This window comes from Microcebus murinus, chromosome 2 (genome assembly GCF_040939455.1).
Source record: "Microcebus murinus isolate Inina chromosome 2, M.murinus_Inina_mat1.0, whole genome shotgun sequence".
Lineage (NCBI taxonomy): Eukaryota > Metazoa > Chordata > Mammalia > Primates > Cheirogaleidae > Microcebus > Microcebus murinus.
The window spans coordinates 80,828,606-80,844,538 of NC_134105.1; the positions used below are offsets into that span (position 1 = coordinate 80,828,606).

At 33.2% G+C, this 15,933-nt stretch overlaps 1 protein-coding gene across 1 annotated transcript in view; it reads right to left on the minus strand.

The window, feature by feature from the left end:
• Positions 1-15,933, minus strand: part of SASS6 (SAS-6 centriolar assembly protein) — a 35,545-nt gene that overhangs the window by 14,814 nt on the left and 4,798 nt on the right. The window contains exons 2-13 of the mRNA XM_012748593.3: positions 15,064-15,124; positions 13,014-13,093; positions 12,495-12,599; positions 10,897-11,068; positions 10,181-10,246; positions 9,192-9,311; positions 5,544-5,735; positions 3,249-3,443; positions 3,052-3,141; positions 2,796-2,975; positions 2,359-2,440; positions 1,544-1,680 (exon numbers count right to left, since the gene is read on the minus strand). Of these exons, the coding sequence (XP_012604047.1) occupies positions 1,544-1,680; positions 2,359-2,440; positions 2,796-2,975; positions 3,052-3,141; positions 3,249-3,443; positions 5,544-5,735; positions 9,192-9,311; positions 10,181-10,246; positions 10,897-11,068; positions 12,495-12,599; positions 13,014-13,093; positions 15,064-15,124 (1,480 nt within the window). The remainder of the gene's footprint in view (positions 1-1,543; positions 1,681-2,358; positions 2,441-2,795; positions 2,976-3,051; positions 3,142-3,248; positions 3,444-5,543; positions 5,736-9,191; positions 9,312-10,180; positions 10,247-10,896; positions 11,069-12,494; positions 12,600-13,013; positions 13,094-15,063; positions 15,125-15,933) is intronic.

Below are 15,933 nucleotides of genomic sequence, written 5' to 3' on the forward strand. Positions count from 1 at the left end.
GAAAATTTAAGAAACTGGGGCATTGCTATGGATGGGAAGCTATCAGGAAGTGGGAATAAAGATATGACTGGGTATCTGAATAAACCCTAACTAATAAGGGAGGAGGAATGCATTAAGGCCAAAGCTATAACTGGTAAAGAAGCAGCAGCCACTCATGTTAGCCAGGAGAAGAGGATGTGTGGCCATGTTTGTGGTTTAAAAATGTTCATAATGATGCCAGATGATTGCAGTCGCTAAAAAAAAAAAAAAAAAAAAAAAAAAAATGTTCATAATGGGACAGAACGAGGGAACGCAACGGAGGCAGGCAGGAGCGGCCGTCACCATGACCCACGGTGAGCAGCGTGAGCTCGCCTGCCAGAAGAATAAGAAAATGTAGAGCGACTCGGTTAAGGGAAAACGCCGAGATGATGGGCTTTCTGCTACCGCCCACAAGCAGAGGGACTGAGAGATCATGCAGCAGAAGCAGAAAAAGGCAACGCGAAGGAGGAACCCAAGTAGCTTTGTGGCTTCGTGTCCAACCCTCCTGCCTGTGTGCCTGGAGCCAGTCCCACCATGCTCGCGTTTCCTCCAGTAATGCTCATGGGTCCCAGCACCTATGGCATTCCCTTTGCCCTGAGTCTGCAGCCGGTCCCTTTTGTGCTTCCTTCCCCTCAAGTAGCCTCTCTCCCCCTGGGCCACTCCTGGGGGTGAGGGGGTTATCCTTCCCAGAGTTTTTTATTCCTGTGGGGCTCACCCCAAAGTATTAAAAGTAGCTTTGTAATTCAAAAAAATAAATTAAAATGTTCATATTTTTGTCTGTGTTCAGACACGATTATGGAGTAGCCTTAATTTTGTCCTGATCCATCATGGTCACAGAGTGACCTTGTCTGATGTTGACGTTCTATGAAATTGTTATGTTCAATAGGAGAGCCCCAAAGCCTATCTGAGAGCACTAGGCAAGCTCCTAGCAGCAGCACCTAGGCCTAGCCACCTGATAGTAGCAGGACATCTCCAAATGTAAAGAGCTACTTTTCTTATTCTCCATTTTTTTTCTCGCAAGAAAAAAGCAAAAGACCCAGTCCTGGGAGCTAGAAAGCTTACATCTCATACCAGTTTCTCTAGAATCTTGAGCTGACAACCCTGGTCCCGGGGCTTTTCTTTTTCCTCTCTTTTTTCTGACAAAATTCAGTTTTGGCTTCTTCTATCATAGTTCCTTGTGCCCAAACCCTAAATTCTCTCTTCTTTAAGTCTCCTAAATATAGTATGTGTACGTTTTAAAGTTTTTCAGCATATTTGGAATTACCTTAGTTAGTACTGAATGATTTCTATACCCAGTAAAGTTTTATGAAGAAGTGTGCCCTTGAAACACAGCCTTTTTGTTAAAAGCATATATGCCTTTGTCCCACTTCAGGGGCAACTTAAACTTTACTTTAGTGCTAATGATAGTAGGACTTCAGCCTGTATTGGTACCAACACCTTAAGTCATGGAAACTTCCTAACAATCTGGGAATATTTTTGTTTCAGAAAATTCACTAAGATCACTTACACTTTATTTTAATCTTACCACATTCAAGTTAGGAGAAATTCCACTTCTGATTGTGTTGCTGCTAGAATGTGCAGGTGGAGTAGTAGAAGGTACCAATACGTCTTGCTTTCTCACCAGCTGATTTTCATTTAATTCTTTATTTAACCATGTGATTACTTAAATAAAAGAGCAAACGTCAAAGTAATTTGACTATTTTTATTTTTTGATCATTTTAAGCAATTTTATTAAGATTTTTAAAATTATAAGTTTTTACAATGACCTTACATCATAGGAGAACAATATAGGTTCACCTAAATGTTTGTAATTAAAGATTCTTATTTTAGCAACTGTCACACAGGACTCCTTTTTCTATTACTTTCAGAAGCACATATTTCTGCCAGTCAAGCATCTTTTTGAAAGCTTTCACTTCTAGAATACAGTTTACTGTATTCACAATCTTAATGTCTGATACTTAGGTACTAGAAACTGAGAAAAATGTTAGAAGCTTAATCTTATATTTTAGTTTCAAACAATTCATATCATTATTATTAGGTGAACAGCAATTTTTAAAAAGGAGTAGTAAAAAATTTAAACAGTAAATTATATTCAACATATTAAATAGTTTTAATTTGGGGTTAAATACATGTGATATGGTTTCTTCATAATTATGATAACTATTTTACTGGGTAACTGATATAATTTACTATAGCAAAGACATTAAGATAGCATATTAAAAGCACAAATTATTTATATATAGCAATATATTGATTTACCCACACTTTTATGAATTCAAATAAAATTTTTAGGTTAAGAAAATTATAAACCTCATTTACATATAAATGTAACATACTTACACTTTTCATTATTTTTTAAAAGCTGTTTGCTTTCTTCAAGTTTTTGAACTGTAGCTTCTAATTGTTCTTGTAACTTGCACACCTGAAATATTCCAATCCTCACAGTAAGTCAAGCAAAATAAAGATTAAATAAAAACTGAAGAAATGCATTTATTATTAATTAAATACTGATATTAAATGAGAATAAAGGGATTAGGCTCAACTTTGTAATAAAATACTTATGTGTATATACATATAGATATATGAGCAATCAAGCAATCAAAGTATCTGAGTCATGATAATTAACTTTTCAAAGTGAAATAGGTTATTAACTTCTGTTGAATCTAGTGTTCTTTGATTTAAAAAAGGGACAAACCCACTAACTAACAAAGTAGAAATTTTTAAAAATACATCTGAGGAAATAAAATAGTAATACAAAATTATAAAATATTAACTACCTCTTGCTCTTTAATTCGAAGAGACTGTCCAACATCTTGTAATTCCTTTTGCTCCTTTTGTAATTTTTCCTCTTTCTCAGCCAAGAGTTTTTCCTGCTGAATAGTAACTGTATTCTTCAGTTTCAACTTACCCATTAGAGTTTTCAGATCTCCTTGTAACTTCTTGATAATTTCATTTGCCTGTAAAAGAGATGATATGTATATCTCCACATAAGCTGATGAAATATTAATATTCTACTAAATTTTTAAAACCAACCTTCAGAAGTTCTGCTGATAATGATTTTATTGTAGCTTCAAGTTTTCCTAGCTGTACTTGATTTTTCTCCCCATTTTCTTCTAAGGCCACCTGATATATATTTTTAAAAACATGAATAATTAGGGCATTTGTGTTTATTTAGGAAGAGCATCACTTATAAATATGATCGCTTTGTTTAGAAAAATTTAAAAGTAGACCTTCTGTTCCTGGATTGTATCAAATGCTTCTTTTGTTCTTAAAACAAGCTGGTCCTTATCCTTGATTTCCTGTTCTAAAACTGCCACTTTTGTTTGTAGCTGATTAATATGCTTTTCTTTCTCATGGCATTCAGCATCTAGTGTAGAATTCTCTCTTCGCAAAGACAGGACTTCTTGCTTAGTTCGCTGCAACTCCTAGAGGGAGAAAAATTAAATTATATATTATGAAAAGGGGAAGTTGGGTGGTCTAGTTATTTATAGTTAAGATCTTTAAAATATCAAAAATATTTTTTTAATTTTAAAGTTCTAATTCATATTGTTTCTTAAACATGAAAATCTCTCTATGTTATGTGTAACATAGATTTAGAATACAATTATAAAATACACTACTATTTCATTCAATCATATTAAGGGAATATAAAACAATCCTGATTTGTGAATAAATTACTACAACTTTTAAAAACTTTTAACAAGAATTTTCTGATGTCTCCCCAACTTATTCTAAGGATAGACAAGGATGAGAGCCACAATCTAGAATAAACATTTTTCTCTGTTACTTTTATCTACAGATTTTTTTTAAAGGCTCATACTGTTCAGTTTATAATCTATCTTCTTCACCTAATATATTACAAATATTTTTCCATGTCAAAAAATATGGCAAAATTTCTGAATTTCCTTTTGGTTCACTCTTTGAAGCACAAATGACAATTGTTAATTATCTAAAAAATCTAAAATAGATTACTTCTCAATCAGCTAATACTAACCCAAATACTGATATACACAGTTCAGTATATAGTATTCCTAGATAGTTTTAGTCTTTAACAAATTTTAAAAAATTAATTTTACAGTATTATCCTATAGTGGTTTTAGGAGCATAGAATCAAACAGAATTTAAATTCTGTGATCTTGAGAATTACTTAATTTCCCTAAACCTCAGTTCCCTCATTTGTACAACAGAAATGATAACAAATACTTAATAAATTATTTCATTTAATCTTCATAAAAATCCTTAAATTGCCTTGTTCAGTGGCTGGCATATAGTAAATACTCAATAAATGATAACAATTATTATTTTAAGGGCAGTAATGCCTAAAGAGTATAATTTAGGAAAGTTAAATAATGAATACTCAGAAGTAAAAAAAAACTTCCCAGGACTCATTATTTGTAAGTCTTATGCAAATCTTGAAAGATATACTTTGATTAGATTATATAAAAATCGACATAATGAAGACTGTCTATATACTGGCCAGTTTCAGGGCTGAGACAGAAGAAATCACATAGCATTATAATGAATCTTTTAGACAACCAATATATCATGAAGTCTGAAATATTTTACTAACTGATGTGAAGTGTGTAAGTAGGAAAAACTGAAGATGTCTATTGTTGGGGCAAAACACTATGAGGACATGAACATAAAATTGATCAGACATTAGAGCTTCTAAGCAGGATAGACTGGAGAAATGGATGTGGAAAAGTCTTGTGAACTGGAATAACACTGGTGATCTTTCTATTTAAATATGATAGATTTTGAAAATCTATATATATTTCCTGATAATTCATATGACAATAATGTACAATAATGCTACACAGTCTATCATCAGTGCCAAAGCATCAACAAATGTGCCATTACAGCAATATTTTAAAAATTTCTTTGTTGGCTGAGAGAACAAGGTAATACAAAAGATAGGCAAATAACAAATGGGTTCCAATCCTTGCCTTCCACTTACTGGATGTGACCTTACACAAGTTAATGTCTCTGTACCTTAGTTTCATCATCTATAAAATGGGGATAATAATAAAACTTCCCTTAAAGAATTGTTATAACAGCTAAATGCACTAATAAATGCCTATCACATAGCAAATGCTCAGTAAGCATTAGCTATTATCTTTACTATTACTATTATCATTATTATTACTGGACACTAAACTTCATATAATTGTGTGATATGTTGAGTTGGCTGAGGAAACGAACCACCCCTGTCAACAATGACACCCTATGAGAGACAGATGCCACGCTAATATTAAAAATACACTCAAGAATCCTAGAGCTGAGCCAGTAAGCTGTTTAAGACTCTAACTAAAATTATCCAAGTTCACCTCCGTTCTGTTCTGAATTAGCATTTTTATCAAATTTCAGATTCTCAGTTTTCTTTGCATTGTCTGAACAGATTACCCTAACACCACAAGAGAGCTGTGCAGAGCATCCAGAGGACCAGCACCCACATAAGCAATAAAGTAAACAAATTAAAGCATTCTTTTAAATTAGAGGGGAAAAAAATCCACAACATTCAATACCTCTTCAACACCAGAAAGTTTTGCTTTAAGTTCTCTAATAGTGGAGTCTCCTTTATATTTTCTTTCAGTTAGGTCTTTATTAGCTGCTTCTAACTCAGACACTCTGTTTTGTAGCTGATGGATGTTTTGTTGATGGAGAATTTCTAGATCTTTTTTCTGTTGTTCATGCTGCTGTTGATATTGAACCTGTGCCTATTATATAACAAAAACATAGTACCAAAATTCAAAGAAAAAAATCAGAAATACAAATATAAAAATATTTTGGAAAAAACTGTAATTTCTTCTTTATAATTATTAGATGACTCTGTTTTTAAAAGGGTCTATTTTCAATTATGAATTTCATGAAAGAGAAAGTAAGGTCAAGAAAGGCAAATTTACCACAATAATCTTGTTCATCACTTCTGCTTCTCCTAAACCCACATATGTTTAATAAACATCAGGGGAAGAATGATACAGGATTAAGTAAAAAAAGCAAACTGCAAAATAGTATATATAGTATGAATGTACTTGTGCTAAAAAAATGAACAGGTATATAGAACTTTTACTTTTTGCTTTAAACACTATTATAATGTTTCAGTTTTTTACAATCAGTACATATATAAATTAATATGTTTGACAATAGAAAAATACCTACAATTGTAAAATCAGCAAGGTTGGTTCATTAGGCCAATCTCATATTTAGTTCACATTTTACCAATAAAATTTGAGCATAATTGTAACTATGCAATCTCTAGTGCCTGTCTAAATCATATCACAAACCTATCTTAATAATTTCTGTTAATGAACAATATCAAATCCTAAATACCTTTTTAAAATAGTCTATTTTCCTGATTATGAAAGTTAAACATATTTTGAAATAAAAACAAAAAAATTATATAGTGTATCCATGTAACAAAAACATTTGTACCTCCTTAATATTTTGAAATAAAACGAAAAAAAGTTGAGTATGTTACTAAAGGCAAAAGAGGAAATCACAAATAACTCATAATCCCATCCAGGGAGTCCTCCTAATATTTAGGAATATTTCTTTCCATTCATTTATGTACTTGTATTGACATCCCACATGCATACACAATATACATATTTAAATTTAATGAATTAAGATCAAGATATTTATGCAATTTAATTATGATTTTTATTTCTTTAGCATTTGCACCATCTCACATCTTTAAAAAACTCTGTAAATACTTTAATAGCTACATAACATTCCATTCCATGGTTACTCCATAATTCATTTAACCCCTGCCCAATTATGGACATGTTCTAATTTTTCACAATTAAAAATAAAACTATGATTAATATTTTTGTACATATATGTACATCCAAAATTCACATTATTTCTTTATGATCAATTACAGGTTAAAGAATATAAACAAATATAAAGCTTGATATAAGTTCCAGAATTACATTCCAGAACAGTTATACCCATTCACAATTCTTAGCACTAATACAGGAGAGTGTCTCTCTCATAAAATGCTTTGGGAATTTTATATTACTACTTCAGGAATTCCTTCATTTTTGGAAAACTGGAAAGGAGAGAGGAGAGGGGCAAGAAGAAATAAAACAGGAAAAAGGCTACATAAAATTGAAAAAATCTTGGAAAACACATTGAAGAAGGAATCAAGAAAAAAAAATCAGAGCAAACTGGTAAAAATGATAAAGATACTAAAGACAGAGGTGGCCGAAGTCAGTAAAAATAAAGAACTGGTTTTACCCTAGCAATTATTAAGATTCCAGGGATTTTTATTTAAACAACAAGTGTGAGGGATAGGATTACAGAGTTCACATTTTCTACTTTGTTCATGTCTGAATCCTGTGAATATTTTTAGAATAATTACATAAGAAAAATATTTCTACTCTGAAAGAAAAAATAATTTTTGAAGGGGTAGTTTCAGAATTATAGCAAAATAATCAAGCCCCAAAGAAAACAGAGAATTTATAGAGGTAAAAGCAATATTTGTCAAAAGAATATTCTACAGCGGCTTTAATCCAAAGAGCACAGTAGTTTTTAGAAGAACATTAGATGAAAATATTTTGGGGATGGATTTATAACGCTAACAATTGGAAAATAAAGACTAATAGAAAATTTTATGAAAAAGAAAAGTGAATAAAACAGAGAAACACTCTGGGAGGCCGAGGCGGGCAGATCACTCAAGGTCATGAGTTTGAAACCAGCCTGAGCAAGAGCGAGACCCCATCTCTACTAAAAATAGAAAGAAATTAATTGGCCAACTAAAATATATATAAAAAATTAGCCGAACATGGTGGCACATGCCTGTAGTTCCAGCTACTCAAGAGGCTGAGGCAGAAGGATCGCTTGAGCCCAGGAGTTTTAGGTTACTATGAGTGCGGCTGATGTCACAGCACCCTAGCATGGGCAACAGAGTGAGACTCTGTCTCAAAAGAAAAAAAAAAGGATGCTTATCTTTACTAAAAATAAAAGCAATATAAATTAAAACAAGTACTACCTTAATACCTCTCAGGTGGCAAATATTAAGAGGTTAATAATAATGTCAAGAACATGGGGAAATAAGTATCCTCACATAGTATCTTTGGGATGGATTCCATTTGATTCAACCTTTTTGGGCAGAAACTGCAGTATCCACCAATATTTTATATGGATACATTGCAATTTCACCTCTAGAAAGAACATTCATTGCAGTATTGTTTGCAATAACCAAAATTTTGGGCCAGGCGCGGCGGCTCACACCTGTAATCCTAGCACTCTGGGAGGCTGAGGCGGGTGGATTGCTCCAGGTCAGGAGTTCAAAACCAGCCTGAACAAGAGCGAGACTCTGTCTCTACTATAAATAGAAAGAAATTAATTGGCCAACTAATATATGTAGAAAAAATTAGCCGGGCATGGTGGCGCATGCCTGTAGTCCCAGCTACTCAGGAGGCTGAGGCAGTAGGATTGCTTGAGCCCAGGAGTTTGAGGTTGCTGTGAGCTAGGCTGACGCCACGGCACTCACTCTAGCCTGGGCAACAAGCGAGATTCTGTCTCAAAAAAAAAAAAAAAAAAAAAAATTGGGGGGTAAGTACTTAAATAATTAAGTTACATCCAAACAATAAATACTATGCAGCCACTAAAAAGGAATATCTGAACTGATACAGAAAGATATCTATGATGTCATGTTAAGTGAAAAAAAGTTACAATCAATATATCCAGTAAGACCCCATTAGTATAGAACAAAACCAAAACCCGCTGTATGTATACATATATGCCTAATTAAATTATATAATTTAAATGATTTATAATTTTATAAGTATAAACAAATATTATAAATTGCATATGATTTACATATAGAGAAAAGTCTGAAAAACACACATGAAAATGTTTATTCAAAGACTATACTTTCAAGGGATTGTTTCTACAGTTTATTAGAGAAGTTTCTCTAGTACAACCTACAAAAGTTTCTCTATCTTACACATTTCTAGGTTTAACATGCAGAAAAGTTAAAAAAATAATAAATTAAAAGAATGTTTATAGGTTATCTCTGGGTAGTAAGACTTTGAAAGAAAGACTTTCTATTTTATATATTTCTGTAATGTTTGAAAAATTTAAAGCAAAAATATATCAATTTTATAATTAACAAAATGGCCAATAGTAATAAAAAATATATTTTCAGTTTCCTTTAATGTTCTTACCTGCAAGGCTTTTTCCTTCTCATTTGTTAGTTCCTGAGAGTGCTTATTTGACAATGCTGCCGTGTGTGATGCCCATTCGTTCCGTAACTTATCTAATTCTTGGATTTTTTCTGATAATGTCTATAACAGAGTTCAATATAAAATATTAAGATATTCTCCTGAGTATGTTATACTTCTGACTGTAACACAGCAATATTTACAAGGCTATGAAAGAAAACAAAATTACAGCTCTTCAGGACAGCTCTTCAAAGCCTTTTCCTACACAGATTTTTTTAATTTGAGAAAATCAAGATTAGAATGAAAGTAATCTTATGTCAAGCTTAACTATCTTTTAAGCTTTTCGTTAAATCTGGCTTTTTACCACCAAATCCTCCCCTCTGGCATTAAGAAATAATGCAACTCAGGATGGAGCAAGTCAGTTATAAGGAGTAGTTCACATATTATACATAAAACCCAGTAAGTAACAAAAAAAGGGCCATGTTGTGCAGGGATATTTTCTGCCTGAAGCCATGCAGCTTATCTGATACTTTGGCCTGCAATTTCAAGATCTAAGGGCAGAAATATGGTAGCTATGACTGAAATGATGCTAAGCCTATCAGAGGAATTAATTCTAAATGTAAAAGAAGGAAGGGAAAGGTTTAGAAGATAGCAAATGAAAAGCCATTTTAGGTTGGAGGAATGAGATGAATAAAAGGAGAGTAGAGAACTAATATATGACAGACACTATATATTATCTTATTTACTAAAGACTAAGGAGGGAATATATCATAGATTGAAGATAACAGAAATGTGTGGGCAGAATAAAATATGTATTAATAAAAGAAAAAGCATCAGATTAAGATAATTAACTGGCAGGTAAAGGGTGGTAAAAAGGAGAGGAAATTCAATGGTGGCATGTTTTTAAAGAAAATTACAAAAAAGCTTGGAATTGAGTCAAGAAGTCAGAGCCAATGTCTGGGTGAGTTAAAAAAAAATGAAATATGAATTACCTTTTGCGTGAAGTTCAGTTTCCTAGTAACATCATCTAGTGATTGTGTCAATGATAATTTTTCTTCCTATTTATAAAAACAATAAAATGTAATTTACAATTCAATTATCTGTAGCCATACTACTCAAAGCATACCAAAATACAGCATCAGCATCATCCTGGATGCTTGTTAGAAATGCAGAATCTCAGGCTCCATTCTCAGATCTTCGAAATCAGAATTTGCCTTTTTAAGAAGATCCCCAGATAATCTGTGTACCATTAAAGTTTGAAATGCACTGATCACTTGACTACAAAGACTTTCTAAAAACTCCCAAGCAGCATCTCTACATTGTTTCCTATTGTGTCATATAGCTTACATAGCACTTTGTTATTTTCAAGACACTTTTATATATTTTATGTCATTTAAGATGGGCTAGATAGGGCAGATATTTTCATACATATCTACCAGTTGATGAAATCATGATACAAGAGTTTAAGTGACCCACTTAAAGTCACAGAAAATTAGTAACAACTCTGGGACCTACATTTCTCAATTCCTGCTCCAATTCTCTCCTTATTATATCTTAATTAAATGAAAAACAATAAAATAAAATAAATCCATTACATGTTATAAAACTTTATTTAGAAAACAAAAACTTATGGCAATATAGCTCTTCAGTGATGTAGTAAAGACATTTGTTACTTATTTTAAAACAATAACTTAAAATTAAATCTTACCTTGCTACATTTCAAACAGCCTGCTAGAAATTTCTTTATCTCCACATCATTTCCAGGTAAAAGTTTTAGTGAGAGGTGTGTAAGATGCTTAAAAGGGTTTGTTTCTACCACATTTAAAGATACAGGTGAGTTATCCAAAATAGCTGCTGGAGAAACTAACTGTAGTAAAAACCTTTGAAAAGAAATGTCACATTATAACACATTTATGAAATTGTGAAACACTCTCATTGAATCATGAGCTCCACTATTTAGAAAAATCAGGAAAGGGCACATATTGAAAACAGGGGCCAATATCAAAGGACTCTCAATGATAAAAGACAAGATAAATTGGGTAAAAAACAGAAAAAAGATTGGTTGAAACACAGTAAATATATAAGTTCATGAGTTCATAATAAGAGACAAATGAGAGAGAAAGCAAGAATTAAAAACAAAAACTCATTGAACACCACAGAAGTAACTGGAGTACCAGCTTAACTCTAAAAACTGACAATTTAAAAGCAAAATTAAGCATTTATCCTTTCCTACATGACTTTTCAGAGTAATCAAATAGCCCCAATTGATAAGAGAAAGTTTTTCTTTATGGAAGAATTATGCTTAAATAAATATGGGAAGTGATGGATTTGGAAAAGCATATTTTAAAAAAAATTTATTTCATTATTTCTTTATTTTTATTTATTTAGAGACAGGGTCTCACTCTGCCACTGAGGCTGAAGTGCAGTGGCACCATCATAGCTCACTGCAGCCTCAAACTCATGGGCTCAAGGGATCCTCTTGCCTTAGCCTCCCATGTAGGTGGCATTACAGGCACGTTCCACCACCACACCCAGCTTAGAAAAGCATCATTTTGTAGTTCCTAATGAAATAATTGATTCAACAACAATTATGAAACCAATAAATAAAAGTTGATGGTAAACTTTACAATGACAGGATAAGGCACCACACACATACACAAAATCTTATTCTTCTCCTTTTCCCAGATCATTATAAAAACAGATACTTGATGTGTTAAATATTTCAAATAACTTTAGTGGCTATGTCAAAACATGAAAATTAAGAGGTAAGTATTTCTGATTTTAATCAAGATTCCTGGCCGGGCGCGGTGGCTCACGCCTGTAATCCTAGCTCTCTGGGAGGCCGAGGCGGGCGGATTGCTCGAGGTCAGGAGTTCGAAACCAGCCTGAGCAAGAGCGAGACCCCGTCTCTACTATAAATAGAAAGAAATTAATTGGCCAACTAATATATACAAAAAATTAGCCGGGCATGGTGGCACATGCCTGTAGTCCCAGCTACTTGGGAGGCTGAGGCAGGAGGATCCCTTGAGCCCAGTAGTTTGAGGTTGCTGTGAGCTAGGCTGACGCCACGGCACTCACTCTAGCCTGGGCAACAAAGCGAGACTCTGTCTCAAAAAAAAAAAAAAAAAAAAAAAAAAAAAAAAAAAAAAAAAGATTCCTTACAGTTTAAGATTTAAAGCCCTAATTCCAATTTTAAAAATAAACAGGTATACTTATAATACATGTAAAATATTTTGCCATCAACTTGTGTTTTGAAGAATATGTCTTAAAAGAAGTTTAATAATGTAGTGTTCTCATGTGACTTACCTTGGAATTTCTTTGGTGTGTTCTTGAGTACACTGCTGAAGGAGATCTATAAATTTTTGTGGGAAAGCTAAGAAGTCTACCAGAAGACCTTGCTGGAATTTTAAACTACACAGAAGACAGAAAAAGAAATTTTTAAAAATGCAATTACTTTAAATTAAATTATATTTAATTATAATTAACACTCTGAAAGATTCTTTTTTTATTCACTGAACATCTATCATAATCAAGAACTAAGCTAGGGAACTTTGATTTTTATAAAACTTATGAGAGGAAAAAGGTCAATAAATTTAGCTAAAGCTCCAAATTTCTGAGTCGTTTAGGTAGTATTCTGATAATCTATGAGATATTTATTTTCAAAAATACCCTAAATAATTATAGTACAAATAGTCCAATATTCTCAAAATAACTAAATGTTGCTAATAAGTATGTGTTTCAAAGAGAACAGTGCCAATACATTCATAAAACTTAAAAACTTACTTATTCCTAGATTAAATATAAGATGAGAAAAAAATTAGTTACCTTTGAAAATCTTCCTCAGATATAACAAGGTTATATAGAAAAAATGGATCCATGTCATCAGTCAGACGGATAACTAAGTCCTAAAAGAAAGTTTGTTGTTTTTTAATGTTTTCAGCAGATTAGGCTTTTAGAGTAATTTCTTTCTTCTTGCAAGTAATGATCCAATAACATCAATGTATCACAGTTATACTTCAGATAGCTTTGTGTTCTGATGCTGCTGGTTTTTTATTAGTCTTTAGAGAGCTAGAATCTTAAATGGGGGTATATTCTGCTCCTTGAGAGCCACACAGAGGCCGGTAACAGTTAATTAAATGCTAAGAGTTGAAGGCTTAAGAAAATTTAGACCCAGCCCTTGCTGACACAATGACAAAACTATTCTTTATGTATGAACATATCATTTAATTATATTTTCAGTTTCCCTCAAGTTAACTGGTCTGGCATTTCAAAAGTGGCAAATATATCAGCAGAACTGACAATCATCCACCCAGGAAAAAGAAGGAGCCATTGTCTGTCAGGCAGAGGACAGGGGTGTCAGGTGACAGGTTGCCAGTGCTGCTTCTGAAGAGCCTATTCTCTCCTACTCCAGGTGGCCATTGATATGGAACCCCATCTGTTTTCAGTCTCAAATGAAGTGGGTACCTTTCATAAAAAAGCAGTTTCCAGGTAGTTAAATTTATAGTGTGGCAGATCATCATAGCAGCTAATGCTGGCAAAAAGTACACCAAAATTACGTACTTCAGAGAACACAGGTGCAAGGAAAATAGGGTACAGCTATAAGATGATGTAAGACAAATAAAGAACTAAGCATTCAGGTTAAGAATAAGCATGAAATAAAATCTACGCATTCCCACTGAGGAAGTGCTAAGGTCCTAGAGAAATCTAAACCACTTATGAGTACAGCTAGAAAATGAAGAGGTACAGCAGGCATAAGCAATAACACATAAGAGGTATGATATATAATCCCTACCTGGGGAAATTAGCAATCTGGGTATTTGCTCTGACTCAGAAAGCCTTGTTTTTGTGTAGCTTCTATTTAAGTACTTTTTGAAATCCACCCCAGGATGCTATTTAAAAAACTAAAGCTACTACTACTACTAACTAGGTCCCTGAATGTGTTCAGGGAAAGCTGTAATACAGAGAAAACAAATGCTGTATTTCTTAGCCCTCTATTCTATATCCTTAGTTCTGTTAATGACTCATACTTTTGAAGATCATATGGGACTGATGCTTTAAATGTCTCTCTTCAAAAGATAAAGTAAAACATTCAAGAAAATCTCCCTGCAGTACTCCAATTTATTCTGTTCTCATTTTTACACCAAGAAATGACAATTTGATAAGGCAGCAATATATGTGTATATTCCAGCAACTTTTTTTTGAGATAGGGTTTTGCAAAACCAGACTGGTTTTGACTCCTGACTTCAAGTGATCCTCCTGCCTCAGCCTCTCAAATAGCTGGGATTACAGATGAGAGCGATCACACCCAGCTCCTCTAGCAACTTCTAAGTACACTGGGCAAACCTAAGGAGACTGTCACCCCAAATTCTTCTTGTATGCTTTAGAAATATATGGTATAATTATCTTTTAGTTGTTAAGTAGATTCCACCATCCTAGATTTGCAACAGTTACAAAATGGTCCAAAATTATAAAGCAAGATGGATGTAACAAAACCACATCTTTTTTCTTTTGAGATGAGACAAGGTTTCACTCTGTTACCCTGGCTAGAGTACAGTGGCATCATCATAGCTCACTGCAACCTCAAACTCCTGGGCTCAAGCAATCCTCCTGGCTCAGCCTCTTGAGTAGCTCAGACTATAGGTACACACCACCATGAGCAGCTAATTTTTCTATTTTTGGTAAAGACAGGGTCTTGCTCATGCTCAGGCCAGTCTTGAACTCCTGGCCTCAAGTGGTCCTCTTTCTTCAGCCTCCCAAAGTGCTAGGATTACAGGAGTGAGCTACTGTGCCCAGCCAGATCTCAGACTCAGAAATAAAAATAATTATCTATAATGTACAGAAATTAATATATTTCAATAAATAAATAAATACCAACCTTTCTGTGAACTGGATTAGAAACTGATTGTAGTTCAATGCTCACTCTAACACTTACTCTCCTGTATGAAAAGATATGTCCAACTATCAGAAACATTCACATAAAATGAGTTTTCACTATCATTTGCATTAATTAAAATTTTCAGTCTAAAGCTACTAGACTTTCCACAGGTGTTCTCTTAACAGATGTTTGGAAAGTACAATGGATTTGAAATTTAAGTTCTTAGTTTTCCACTACTACGTAATGTAGCAGTTTTTAACCTCAGGCCAAATTTTTCTCATCTGTAAAATGGGGATGTTGTGAGGATTAAATGAGATAAATGATAAATGATGTGGAGTGCCTAGTACTAGCTTGGTATATTAACATTACTGCCCTGCAACTAAAATAACATCATCTATTGAAAAATAAACCATCAATTTAGTAACAACTTTTCACGTTAAAAAAAATTACCATTTCAAGTGATCAAACTGACTTATGAGAGATTTCATTTTAAAAACTTAAAATATTAAGTAATGTTGGAATAATGCTTAGAATGTTTAAATTCAAGGAAATAACATATTCCCTACAACACTTATGCATACACAAAATGTTTTTTCAGATCCACAAACTAAATTTGCTCAATATATTCTCTGTGCAACATATCCACAGAAGTACTGTCAACAAGTTTATTATCTATCTCAGCCTGGAGTAACTGTAAACCCTGACAGGAAGTGACCAGTGTTCCATATTCTATACTGCACCATAGAGTATTAAGAATTGGATAGAGGCATGTAAATAAAGGGGCTCATAAATTTTGCTCAATTAATCAAAGTGAGCAAAAATGCTTAAATAATTCAGAAAATGCCAGGAAAACTTAGTGAGAAACATCTA